The sequence below is a fragment of the Lynx rufus genome, unplaced genomic scaffold (assembly GCF_022079265.1).
Source record: "Lynx rufus isolate CCGP_SWC_20201006 ecotype Redwood Valley unplaced genomic scaffold, mLynRuf1.p SCAF_2, whole genome shotgun sequence".
Taxonomy (NCBI): domain Eukaryota; kingdom Metazoa; phylum Chordata; class Mammalia; order Carnivora; family Felidae; genus Lynx; species Lynx rufus.
Genome location: NW_025814834.1, coordinates 174,131,369 through 174,145,541, shown reverse-complemented (window position 1 = coordinate 174,145,541; position 14,173 = coordinate 174,131,369). Strand labels below are relative to the sequence as shown.

At 43.7% G+C, this 14,173-nt stretch overlaps 1 protein-coding gene across 7 annotated transcripts in view; it reads left to right on the top strand.

Moving 5' to 3' along the window:
- The window catches only part of FGGY (FGGY carbohydrate kinase domain containing), a 419,346-nt gene that overhangs the window by 149,512 nt on the left and 255,661 nt on the right, over positions 1 to 14,173 (top strand). For all 7 annotated transcript variants that reach the window (XR_006963068.1, XR_006963067.1, XM_047085935.1 and 4 more), the window contains one exon: positions 4,489 to 4,604. Coding sequence is in view for 5 of the 7 variants with exons in the window: in XM_047085935.1 (XP_046941891.1) it covers positions 4,489 to 4,604 (116 nt within the window). In the remaining 2 variants the exon portion in view is untranslated. The remainder of the gene's footprint in view (positions 1 to 4,488; positions 4,605 to 14,173) is intronic.

Genomic DNA, 14,173 nt, shown 5'->3' with positions numbered 1-14,173 from the left:
TTGAAACTCAAGTATTTCCTGGATTCACTTCCTGGACTTAATGAGCGTTTTAATCTTCAGGCTTAAATCTTAAATCTTACTTCAGCTCAGTATAATAACAATAAAAAAAGATCTGGTAGTGTATTCATTTAATTATAGCATCTCTTTCATCTCTCTTTCTCTCTCTCTTTTTAAAGTTTTCCTTTTCTCCTTGGAAAAAAAAATCCCGTGTGGAATTACAGTAATGCTCATGTTATACTGCTGTGGATCTGCTCTCTTCTTTCTTCCCTCATTATTTCTCTTTTTGTGCCTTTGCTCTGGGTAGTTGGAGATGTTGTTCATTTGGTCTTCCCGGTCATTAATAGGGGATTCCTATTAATTATTCCTATTAATTCCTTCCCGGTCATTAATAGGCTTCTCAACGGTGCCAGCGATTTTCCCTTTAGTCCTTCTGCAGAAATTTAAAAAATTTTAAATTTAAAATCCGTGTGTCTTGTTCAGAAAGGCTTTCTCTCCGCCTTCTGCCCTCTGGCTACTTCCATTATTGATGTTGAGTTCCAGGCGTTGTACTGTGATCTCTTCAGAGACACCTGCCCTCCTATACATGTTCTCTGAGACCCACTCTCATATCACCTGGTCCCCTAAGTTAGTATGGTTTTTGTGCTGCCTGCTCACTGGTTGTTGTTCTTTTGACCTGGCTATCGGATTTTACAGTCTCGTCAGTAACAAATCTAAAAGCGAGGAAGCTCCAGCACTTTCTGCCCTGGTATTCTGGCTGGCAGAGAACAAACAGCCGGTGACCCTTTCTCCCCGGCGACAACACTCCTCCCTGGCTGCTCGTTTTTGAAACAACCCAGCCTGCTAGTGTAGCCCAGCCTTTCTCCCCTGTCTGAGGTTCTGATCCTATAGATTACACCTTCCACCCCCAGTAGGCTGGTAGGTCAGCTTGCCTGATGGGGAACTGCTATTCTGGGAGTTGTAAGTTGCTCAGGAATACCTCAGGGAATGGCAAAACCCTGGTGTCTTAACAAAGGCCTCAAGGGGAGGGAAACCTTTTGTTCTGCTACTGGTACCTTGCCTTTACTCACTTTCTGTCTCTCCTGGAGAGTTCTGGAGAGCTGGAGGCCTCAGATCCACTCTACATTTTTCCTGTTCTGCTTTTGTTTGTTCATTTATTTGTTTTTAATGTCTTAAAAAAAATTTTTTTTAAGTTTACTTATTCAGAGAAAGAGAGGGGGGAGGGGTGGGAGGGGAGGGACAAAGAGAGAGGGAGAGAGAGAGAGAGAGAGGGAAAGAGAGAGAAAGAGAAATCTCAAGCAGGCTCCAACTGTAGCCCAATGCGGGGCTCAAACTTGGGAAAACTGTGAGATCATGACCTGAGCTGAGATCTAGAGTCACATGCTTAACCATCTAAGCTACCCAGGTATCCCACCCCCTGCTTTTACACATTCATATTACTTAGGAGTTGATTTAAAGAGATCCAAATGAAATGGACCCTAATAGTGTTTGAATAATCCTGAGGAGGGTGGGTGGAGTTGCCCGAGGCATCTGCAGCTGTGAAGCTCTCTGCCTCCTGGGCTTAGTCATTTTTCCTCAAAGCAGGCTCTCTGGCCATTTATTCTAACGTGCTGTGAGGACCCAGACATCCCTCTCCTTGCCCTTACTGGGGGGAAAACCTGCTTGGGGTAACATAATTGTGCTGTAAAGTGTTGAGTTGTTTAACTGTTGCTCCATTACAAACTACAGCGAGTGCTCAGTAGTTGAGCACAGTAATCCATTTATTTGGCTCATGGTGTTGCTCGTTTAGACTGTGCTCTTCTGGGTGGTTCTTCTAGTGTTAGCTGAACTCACTGCGTCAGGTCTTGACGGCCTGGGATGTGTGATGCAGGCCGAGTCTGGTGGTCATTGCCCTGCTGTACACATCTCTTCTCCTCCTTGCACCACTGTGCTAGCCCCATGTGATTTTCTCTAGGCTGTGCGAGAGACACAGGAGAGCAAGCAGAAACACATGATGCCTCTTGAAGCTTAGGCTTGAAACCAGAATGCTGTCCTCTGACTTATTCTTTTGGCCGAATCCAGCCATGTGACAGAATCTGAAGTCTACACTTAGGAAAGGAGGCCCTGTGGATAGGGTGGAGATAGGAGGGGGCGGGCAGTTACAAATCACATGGCAAGAGATGAACATATATGGAGGCTTGGACACTTTGGACCGTGACTCCAACCTGCCACCGCTGTTCAGAGCTAGAAGGCAATGTTACCAAGTTAGAATGCTGCCCCAGAAGAGGGAGCAATGAGGTTAGCTTGGAGCTAGTGGTGGGGGGTGCCATTGGAACTGGACTATAAGGAGGACTTGGAGTTGGCCAATAGTCAAGAATGAGTGGAAGGAACAATAAGCAATTAAGACAGAAGGAACATTGAGAGCAGAGGTATAGAATTCTGCAAATGGCTGGGGCATTTGGAGAGTGAAGTGCTATTCTGTGTGGCCAGATCATTAGACATCATCTGTCCACACCGTCTTCGGTTCCATAGCATTGAGCCATCAGAGCTTCCAAAAAGTTGGAATTCCAGGCTTTGTGCCAAGAGGATTTAGCCTGTTGTATGTTCTTTGGAATGTGCTACGTAGGTGACTATCTTCTTGATACCTCAGATTTTGAGAATTGTCTTTTATAAGGTGGAGGATTTAGCATGTGTGTGTTACATTTCTGTGGACGCTAGCACTCCTTCAGTATATCTGTCCCACTTAGCTTCCTTAGCTCGAGGTGTTCTGCCCTCTCCACCATGTCTAGAAAAATCCTGAATGATAAATAACATGTATTCGCTTTCAAAAGACTTTTGGGTCTCACAAAAGGTCACTTCCTGTGTGGAGCCCTTCTTGCTTGATACTTTCTCCCCTTTTCTCCCACCAGGTTATATCAGATTCCCTTGCTAAAGGTTTTCTTTTTTTTTTTTCTCTCCCTCCTTTAGAAATTACTGTTAGTGTGTGATTTGAGGTGTGATTTATTAATTTCTGTGTCCCCCAGTTTGGCTGTCAACTTTTATGCAGGCAGGGGACCAACTCTTTTGCCTACCACCGGTTCCCCAGGGCATCACATAGTGCCAGGAGCATAGTAACTGAGTACTAACTACTTCTTGAGTGGGTGAGTGCATGAGTGAATCAGTGTGAATGACTGAATGAGATGCACATAGACTGTTGACTCTAAGAGATAGTTTTAGCCTTTAAACTGTGTGAGCTCCCCAAGTTTATCACTTACCTTTGCTGAGGCGGATAGACCATATTCGATGGTTGGTGTGGCCATTCAGTCAGTATGCATTTTGGCTGAGTGTGGACTATGTACTGGAGGTAGAGCTGGGCAGGGCTGGTTTGGCTCTGAAGGCTTAGTGGAGGAGACAGGGAAGTGAATGGGCAGAGACAGTTACCATGGTAAATGTTACAGGTATGTCCAGGTTGAAGCTTAGAGAAGAGGCTTTGGACTCAAGTTTGCCCTTCACTGGGGTTCATGAAAAGGGATAAGAGTCATGAACGTATTTGCTAACTGGCAAATACGTAACAATGAAGAACATCCTAGGCAGAATGAATAAAGGTTTCAGTGCCCAGGGAAGGGAGGAATCAGGCCTGCTAAGGGAGACTTCAAATAATACCACTCTGGACAATGAAGAAAGCAGGGGTCGGAACGGCAAGACAGGAATCTGGAGGTTGGCACAGTCCTATTACTAAAGGCGGTTTAAGCCCAGCTAAGGGATTGGATTTTTTCTGAAGGCACTGAGGAGCAGTTGAAGAGTTTTAATCAGGGATTGATATAATCAGATTTAATTTTATAAGGTTTGCTGTGGGCACACCATGAAGCATGGGTTGGAAGGCAATAGCAGTGTTGGGAAGGTACATAGGAAGCAGTTAATTACACAGCACTTTAAGGGCGATAATAGAAGGTATGTTTCACGTTCCAGGAGTTCAGAGGAGCACCTCTACCCAGAACTGGGGACTCAGTTATCAGGATGAAGAAGCTGGGAAGAGTTTCCAAACAAGTAGGAATAGGGCAAAGACCTAGAAATGTGCATGAATATGTTTTCCACCCCCTCCCCCTGAGAGAATTGCAAATGATTTGTTATTGCTGAAATGTACAATACTAAGGCTGAATGTATGAGAAATGAAGCTGGAGAAGAAAGTACCTTCCAGCATTCAGGTCTTCCTTCTATTAAATATTGCTTTAGACTGAAGCAACCATATGTATGCCGGTCACTTTTTGAATTTTTTTTACTTTTTTATTATAGAGAGTTTTGAACATGCACAAAGCAGAGTAGAACACCCATTTACCCATCACTGAGCCCCACAGCCACCAACCCATGGCCAGGTACAAATGGAGACTTTGAATCTGAACAGGGATGTGTAATTACTTACTTTGACTTATTCTACTTCGTTAACATTGCTTCAGATATCTGGGGAGGTATTTGGCAAAATATAAAGGAAGCCTGACTCATACTATTGGTTCTGCCTCTGTCCCATTTTCTTAGGTCTCTCTGCTCCCTGGTGTGCAAATGGACATACTCGGCAGAGAAAGGCTGGGATGACAGTTTCTGGAAGCTGATTGGCTTGGAAGATTTTGTTGCGGATAATTACAGCAAAATAGGTAAAATCAAAACAAAATGAAAACATCTGGAAAGTGATTATGTGTATGCGTGTGTGTATGAGGATATTGGTTTTTTATTTGTTTTTGTATGAATTGAAATGCAGAAACTCAGCCCTGTTTTCCTAAGAGGGATGAATCCATTACTGTGGGTCGACCACGACTAGTGGGCCCTTGTGTTGGGACTCATAGGACCTGAGTAGAGATATAGGCTGTGGAAGTCAGTCCTGAAATACAGAATTGTAGACATTGGGCTAGATTGAGGAAGACATTTGCAGGGAGTTGCTGGGAATAGCATAATTGAGGAAGTACATATAGATTGTTTCCCATGAGTACTAGGAAGATGTTTTATGAATTAGGTTCAAGGAACCACACAAGGCCATGAACAGAAAAAAATAGTTGAAGACATCAAAATTAGAAGAAACAGGAACAAGACAAACTAGGACATGAGCCATTGGTCTATAAGGCCATAGAATCCCAGACTTCCAGTTTTATGTGGCAATGAGTAGGCATTAAAGGCATGAGTGACTAGTAGGGGTTTACTTGGGGGAAGAATTTAGATGCTAAGTACAAATCACAGTAGCTCACATTTGAAAGTTTAAAGTTTGCACGGTCATCTCAGAGAGAGCTGTTTATTTCCTTTCGTTGCTACTTAACAGTTCTAGTTGAATGTTTAGGCTAAGATGTTGTAACAATACAAGGGAAAAAAGTACAGTGGGTTAAACAAGATGGAAGGTCATTCTCTTTGTGATAGAATAGAGGTAAGTAACTGTCAGGCCAGCTCGGCCATTGTCATAACATGACCTCCAACTTTGGGTCCAAGGTAGTTACTCCAGTTCTCATCAGTTCCCAGCCAGTGAGTGGGACGAATGAAAAGGACTGAGAAATCCATCCATGTTCTTCTGGAGAGCGCATAACCTGGAAATGAGCCACGTCATTTCTGATCACATCCCACTGACCAGCCCTTGTTCATGAGACCCAGCTAGGCTGTAGGGGTGGTTGGGAAATGTGGTCATTGGCCAGGCAGCCATGTGTCCATGTGCATGACCAGCTAAAACTTGAGAGTTGTGTTATTGAATATTGGCAAAAAACTGGTGTCAGCTACACATTCTGGCTGTCCTTAATAACTGAGTCACACAATAGATTATTCCACTTTCACCTTTCTCTGGTGTGGAGTCCTCATGACCCATCTATTGAAGTTCAAGGATCGGGCGCCTGAGTGGCTCAGTCGGTTAAGCATCTAACTTCAGCTCAGGTCATGATCTCACGGTTCGTGGGTTCGAGCCCTGCGTCGGGCTCTGTGCTGACAGCTCAGAGCCTGGAGCCTGCTTTGAATTCTGTGTCTCCCTCTGTTTCTGCCCTTCCCCTGCTCATGCTCATTCTCTCTCTATCAAAAAATAAATGTAAAAAAAAAAATTAAAGTTCAAGGATAGAAACATGAGAGACTCAGGTAGCCCCTGCACTACCATGTGGTAGGCAACATACCTTGGTTGTCTGTGGTCTGTTCAACTACAAATTGCTAAGTCTGGGGAAAAAGAACAGTCATAGTAGTATGCACAAAGAGCCATTCTGGAATTGCTGTGGCTCAGTTGAAACCATCTCTGGATCTGAGCTGGTGGAGAAGGGGAAGAGGTCAGGACCAGGGATGAGAGGAATACGGCAAAGCAGCTTTCTTCTTCATCAGCTACATTCTGAGTCCTTTGGTAGGTGACTTATATACATTGTCTCATTTGGCCCTCACAGACCTGGTAGTGTAGCTAGCTGTTCCCATTTTATGGATGGGGAGACTGAGATTCAGTTCCTTGTCCGCTCTTCAGTTGTCAAGTCAGTATTAGAACTAGGGTCTCTAATTCCACACATTCCTACCAAACAGACTGCCTATGGGACACATGAGATGGAGGCAACTGGTGTGGGTATATGGTGGCCTCCAGAAGGATTGGGCAGCAGTCCCAATATTGAGCACCCAAAGCCAACATTAAGTAGACTGGAACAAGTGTGCCTACCTGGACGGGAGTAGGGTGTGATGGGATCTCAGTGGAATATAATTTCATAGGGTGTAAAAAAGAGTTAATATTTTAAGTATTCATATGACTAATATGATGGTTGGCTTTAAAATTTTGGGTGGTCGGGCCATTTGGAGGCAGCAGCTTGGACAGTGACGGGGACCAGGGTCGGTCTTTTATGGTGGGGGCTGAGTGAGCTGGCTAGAGGGTGGCATGTTGGGGCTCCTGCCAAGCAGGCGGGGGTTTTAGACAGTGCTTCCTTTTCCCAAGGAGAATGGGCAGCCGCATAGAAGCTGATGCTCAGCTGAAAGCTTCTAGAGGGCAGGGACCCTGTGCCTTACCCGTAAGTGTCTTGGCACAGGTGTTACTGATAAATGGATGCTGACGGAATGTGTGAGACACAGGCAAGGTTGTTAGAACCGAGACAGGTGGCAGGAGTTAAGAGAAAATGGTGGCAAAGAACTGTCCCGGGTCCTAGACCACTAAAGCTACTATAACAACACCATAGGCTGAGCGACTTATAGCAATGGAAAGGAACTTCTACCCTTCTGGAGACTGGGAAGTCCAAAGTCAAAGTGCCAACAAGGTAAGTTTAATGCTGAGGCCTCTTTTCTTGGCTTGTTGGCAGCTGCCTCTCACATTTGTTCACATGACCTCTTCTTTCTACATATGCAGAGAAAGAGTGTGCACAAGAGAATGCTCACTGGTGTTTCTTTTTCTAAGGACACAAATCCTGTTGGGTCAGGGTCCCACCCTTTGACCTCATTTTACCTTCATTATGTCCCACCCACCATATCACCAGGTATAGTCACCTTGGGGATTAGGGCTTCACCATGGGAACTTGGGGACACAAATTCAGCCCATAGCACCAGGGTATTAGTGTACTGGTCATTAGAGTTAAAGCAGGGCCATCAGGTCCTGAGTTCCCAATCTTTTGTTCTAGAGGCACCCCATGAGCTTGCTACCTTGAAGAACCTTTAGGACTGAGTGCTAGGGGAGGGTGTTTTGTCATCTAATTGAGGGGTACAGGCAAGATGGGTCTAAAACACTGAACTGGCGGGGCGCCTGGGTGGCATAGTTGGTTAAGCGTCCGACTTCAGCCAGGTCACGATCTCGCGGTCCGTGAGTTCGAGCCCCGCGTCGGGCTCTGGGCTGATGGCTCAGAGCCTGGAGCCTGTTTCCGATTCTGTGTCTCCCTCTCTCTCTGCCCCTCTCCCGTTCATGCTCTGTCTCTCTCTGTCCCAAAAAAAAAAAAAAATAAAACACTGAACTGGGAGCTAGGGCAGTTCTAGTTCTGTCACTGATGGTTTCAACTTAGATAAGTCTAGTAATGTTTCCATATCTCTACAGTCTTACCTGTGAAGACAGAGTAAATGGTAGCAATTAACACTAATAGCTTACTGCTTCCCAGACATGATACTGTTGTATTACAACCCTTATCTTGTTAAATTTTTACAACTGTGTAACAGAGCTGTTTTATTGTATTTTCTTCAGCTGAAGAAACTGAGGGTCAGAAAAGGGAACGGTGTTTAAATGATGGCTGTATAAGTTGCAAGCGGTAGAAGCAGAATTCAGACCCGCGTTTGAATGATTCCAAATCCTACTCCAGCCGTTTTGCTATCTTGACTTGCCATTAATATTCAGTGGGTGCCTATGAATAGTAAGCAGCAGATCAGTACCAACCCTGCTTCCCCTTCTGTATTTCAAGCACATGTCTATGTGCTTTCTCATACCTTGTTGCATGTAATTCTCACAGTCAGTGACAAAAATAGTGTTTCCCTGTTTGCAGACAAGAATTTGATAAATAATCTCATTTAACCACATGTAGAAGCAATAAATGATAAGTCAGGATCAAAGAACTTCCAATGGGAGGCCCTAGAAGGAGGTGATATCATATTGGAACACAAATTTCAACTTCTTTTACTCATGCTCCCCACTATCCCTCAAATTTGGTTGTTCCTTCTGAGTGTTCCCATGGTATATTGGCCATATCTTATTATAATACACGTTGGTTACCTGTGTGTGTCTTGATTCCATGCTAGACTGTGAGCTCCTTGACGTCAGGATTTTCACTAATTTACCTTTGTGTCCTCAGTGCTGGCACAGGGCATGGCACAGTTTAGTAGCTCAGTTACTATTTGATTAATAAGTGGATAAATTTTACTATCTGATTAGTAAGTGGATAAATTTTACTATTTGATTAGTAAGTAGATAAATTGAGATGGCTGGTCCTGGTAGGTTGGCACTTTTTGCTTTTAAAAGCTATAATGATAGGCGCCTGGGTGGCTCAGTCAGTTAAGCATCCAACTTCAGCTCAGATCATGAGTTGGAGGCCCTCATTGGGCTCTGTGCTGACAGCTCAGAGCCTAGAACCTGCTTTGGATTCTGTGTCTCCTTCTCTCTATGTCTTTCTCTCTCTCTCTCTCAAAAATAAAAGCTATAATGATTTTTACTGATTTTTGTAGTATCTTTGGCAACTTGGGTCTAACTTCAACTATGTTTTTTTTTTTTTTTTTAATGTTTTGGTCTTCCCCCAACCCTGACACAAAACCCGTGTTTAATTGGTATATTCAGTTTGCTAATAGAGCAATACCTACAGGAAATATTTGTTAATAATCCATAATGTTAATCTAGCAGAAAATTTCCAGAGTAACTTTATTAGATTTAGCCTGTTAAGTTAATGGATTTTTAATGGATGTCCTAAGGAGACGTATCATTAACCAGAATATTGCCATACGTGAATTAAAACTTACCCATTCATCAAAATTATTTATGTGATGTTTCCTTTGATTTTCATTTCTGGTGACTTGAACTTGTAGTTTCGGTGAACCAAAAGTGGAAGATAGTAAAGAGGTTGTTAACTCTCAGTGTTGACTTTGAAAGATTGCTCTAGAAGATACCTCCAGACATTCTTCAGTAATTCTTGTAACGATGAGAAATTAATCTGGGAAGCCTCCTTATGAAGTGTTGAACAATTCCAGTGGACTCATTGCCCGTCAAGATGTGGGCAATAAAGTGCAAAACCTTTCAGCAGATTTGAGTAGAGCTTTGTGGATTTGAGCATTAATTCAATTACCATAATTCGCTCCATGCGGAGCTTTTAGCCTAGTCTTTACCAGCCTTCCTGGGCTCATGCAGTAAATAAGTGCTTTCCCCGAAAACCGAACACCTCAGCAGCTGATGGTCTCACGGAGGGATATTTTTGAAATGAATTATTGATGAAGTGTAAGTTAAGGATCAAATGCAGTATTTATACGGTGCATTTGAAGGACAGGGGAAGAAATTTACAATGTTGTAAGTAACTTACATGCAAATTTCCAAAGCTAAAATATTACTACCTAATGCCTTCTTTCAAGGAAATATTTGGAAGATTTGATTTGGGAACATGATACAAAGTATGGGGGAAAAATCCTTTTGTGAATCAAAAGACTACAGTAGACATTTCTTTTGTTTTTTAAAAATTTTTTTAAATGTTTTTTTATTTATTTTTGAGACAGAGAGAGACAGAGCATGAGCAGGGGAGGGGCAGAGAGAGAGAGGGAGACACAGAATCCGAAGCAGGCTCCAGGCTCTGAGCTGTCAGCACAGAGCCTGACGCGGGCTCAAACTCATGAACCGTGAGATCATGACCTGTGCTGAAGTTGGACGCTTAACCGACTGAGCCACCCAGGCGCCCCATAGGCGTTTCTTTATAATTGAAACTGTACTAATGAAATGAATGTTGAGAATTGATGGGAAACACCCAAATCCAGTGTTTTGCAGGAATCATCTACCCATAGTCCAACGAAAGTCTGTTCCAATAAATGTTGACCTTCAGTTCCATGAGAATCACTCCCCAGATCACCCATCTGATCCTAAATATCTATCAAGGAAGAGATCAGTGAGGAGCAAGGATGCTTAGGAAAACACACAGCATCCCATCTGCTGTCATCTATTTTCCAGGATCTCTTTCAGCACTTCCCAGTTGCCTTTTTACTTCCTGGATAGAGTGCTTAGCTGTGTTGCTGGGGCAGGCCACTTCGTAGAAACTCATGTGTGCAACATGGCTTGATTACAGAGTGATGATTTGCAGTGCAGAGAGAGCTTTGTTATGTAAGAGGGTTCAGTGTGTTAGCTTCCAGATCATTGATTATTTGGGGTCAGGAAACCCAGGCAAAAAAGAGACGTAAAGCTCAAGTACAAGGAGTTACTAACTGTTAAGTGAGAGGCAAAATTGAAGATACAGCGTATGTGAAGGAAAACACTTCCTTAAGGGGAGGAGTGCTGTATTTTTAAACTTCATTTCTCTCCCTCTGGGAGACGCACAGGACACTGGCTACTCTCTGGCACGTGGTAGATACTGATGAAGTACTTGTTGAGTGAGTGAATGTATGTTTGAATGGAGGATTTGATAAACAATTCCTTTTTTGGCCTCAGTTGTCCGAAATACGTAATGCACTCCCCATAAATTGTTTTGAATTATTTGATATCACTAGGCGACAGTGATTTCTTTTCGTAATTTCAATGTTCACAGTCCTTTCTTCACAAATCGATTTACCACTTAAGAAGGGACTCTTGGAAAGACACACCCAAACCAGAATGATAGCGGCAGTTCAACCTCATTCCTGTAACAAAATCTCTCTGAGACTTTTCCATGATGAGAAACATTTCTAACTCCTTCAGAGCAAACAAAACAAAAACAAACAAAATCTTATTTTAAGAAGATTATGAATATCACTTTTCCAAAGAGTAAAATAAACCCGCAGTTAACTAAAGCTACATTGTAGGTATTTTTGTCATGTAGGCTTCACGTTGTAGGTAAAGAATCCTGGCTAATCACAAGTATGTGTTGAGGACATAGCTGGGCCAGGATTCACTACCGTTCTGTCCTAAAGTCTAAACAATTGATGGGGTGCCTGGGTGGCTCAGTCAGTTGAGCGTGTGACTTCGGCTCAGGTCATGATTTCACAGTTCATGGGTTCGAGCCCTGCGTCGGGCTCTGTGCTGACAGCTGGAAGCATGGAGCCTGGAGCCTGCTTTGGATTCTGTGTGTCTCTCTCTCTCTCTGCCCCTCCCTCACTGGCCTGGGTATAGGTGGTTCAAGAAGAGCAACACATGCCAGGCCTGTGCTGACTCCATTTCAAGGCAGTGACTGTACTTCCTTTTTAACATGGCCCCGGGGAGGTTGTTTCCCCCCGCTCCCCCAAGTCTCCTGGATGAGCTAAGCTATCCTCCTTCTCATGGATGGAATAAGTAAGAGTATACGAGCATGAATGATTGTTCACATTAATGCTTACTCCATCCTGAGGGAGAGAAGAGGAAATCCCTTTGTAGAAACATGCATAAGGGGTTTATATTAGTAATATGCATCGTGGCCAGTGTTGGGAGCCTGAATGCAGGGATCTCTTATCATCCATAGTTGTGGGTATTATAAAATCCTTTTAAAGCTATTAATACCCAGTGATCAGGGACTTGGCCAACATGGCGGAGAAGTAGGGGGATCCGTACGTCCTGCGTCTCCCAAACAAAGAAGGGCTAAAGCCAAAGGACTTTAATACCCAGTGGTCTGAGTTCTCCCAATAGAACTAGACATGTTTGCAAAGATCTGTCCGTTCATTTCTTAGAATGTGAGACTTTTCACATAGAGTTTTGCTGAACTGCTGTTCCATCTTGGTATCATGGGATGTTAGTGCTTTTTTTAGTAATATATTTTGGAAGCTCTGTAGACATCGTTGGCCACAGGTAATCCCAGCATTTTCTAGGCTCTGTGGGGTCTTATACAATACTATCTCCCATGTCTTGGGGGAGACCTTCCCTACGGGTGTTTTTGACTGGGCTTTGCCTTTGCCCATCACCCTGAGCCTTTGGTCTTATCCCACTTTCTCTTATTACCCTTTTCATTCCTGTCCAGGTGATAAAACAGGGTGTTTTCAGTACCTGAGACAAGTTCATATCCTCTGAGTATTGTACTATCTTATTTTATCCTTTAAAATCAAATTTCTGCCTGATGGAGGATGACCTAGAAGTCTTCTTGTTAGTTAGTGATCCTTCCAATCATGCATCCATCCAAACAGCCACACTACTGAGTGTCTCCTATGTGCCAGGTGCTAGGTTAAGTACGAAAGAAAAATATATTCACCATGATCCATGCCCTTGGGCATCTTGTGTCTGTTGAGCAGAGAGGGGAGGTAAATAAAACAATAATCTCAGTGTTGTTCTTGTTTTTCAGTAAGTCTAGACATACTCAAAGTACTATGGGGCAGCAGAGAAGGAATTTACAATTTGAGGTGTTATCAAGGAATACCTTGACACCTCATAAGGAATTCTTATGAGATGGCATTTGAGATATCTAAAAAATATGAGTAGTAGTTTTTTAAGCAAAGCAGGTAAATGATTTTCAAGGCAGAAGAAACAGCCCAGGTGAAGATATGGAGGCACAGAAGACTGTAGGTGTCCACGAATTGTTGGCAATGGCTGGAGCATAGTGGATCTGGGGTAGGAAAGGAGAGGGGACTGGGTTTAATTTCTAATTGGGTTTCTATCCTTCCTTAGAGAGGGGGCCCCTGGTAAGAGACCCAATGTCACAAGATTGGCTCCCTTCCTCTCAAGAGATGGTTCCAATTATTACTCCTACCAGTGCTGTAAATAACATGGTGGGCAGTTTTAGAAGTTTTGTAGCTCCTCTGAAAATGGTTGTGCATGCACACATGAGCACCCCAAATCTGTTTCTTTCCTCTAATCGCTATACAGTACCCACTGCCTACCTCTATACCATAAAGGTTTGTTACGGAGCTGAAAGGAGGTATCAGACGTCATAGTTCAGTGTGGCTTACAAAGCCTGTAGACCTGTTAGTTATCATTTTTTAAATATATTTTGGCACCATTAGGGCAACAGTCTTTACTGTCTCAACACTCTGTTCCCTGCCTGTTGAGCCTGAAAAAAGTAGTTGTGCTCCCCCGACCCACCACTGCCACTCTTAGATTCCCAGAAGTACCGTTTCAGTTGCTGGCCCTTCCAGGAATAGCCCTGCAGAGCCAGGAGGGCAAGGGAGCAGCGATGACCACATCATGCTGTAACGTAATGGCTTTTAGAAGTCTCACTGTGTCTAAGGTTTCATGGAACAGCTATTCCTTTCACTGTGGCATCTGGAAGATAATTGGAAGCCCCCCCAAAAATGAGGTCGGCTTCCAACTTCTCTTACTACTGCTGGGCAGTTCAGAGAATAGCCGAGCTGAAAGAGACCATAGAGATTTTGCTCTCGCCCTGTTTTGTTGATGAAAGATTCAGTGAGGTAGGGTGAACTTCCTTGGTCTTGGAGCACTTTAGTGACAGAGCTGAAACTGGAAACCAGGTCTCCCGACCCCCCTCCCCCCCAGTCCTGTGGTTGTTCCACTACTCCATGCCACCTTTCCTTGTCATTTAACCAGTCTGGTTACTGTCATTTGAAAGGGGCTAAGCACTAGAAGGTCACTGAGGGACAGGCTTACATACGTGAATGCACTGAATCCATTGTCCAGTCTTCAGCCTTGCAAATGCAGGAATTGGACTTTGTCCAAGCAACAAGGGATAGTTGGATCTAGGAATATTAG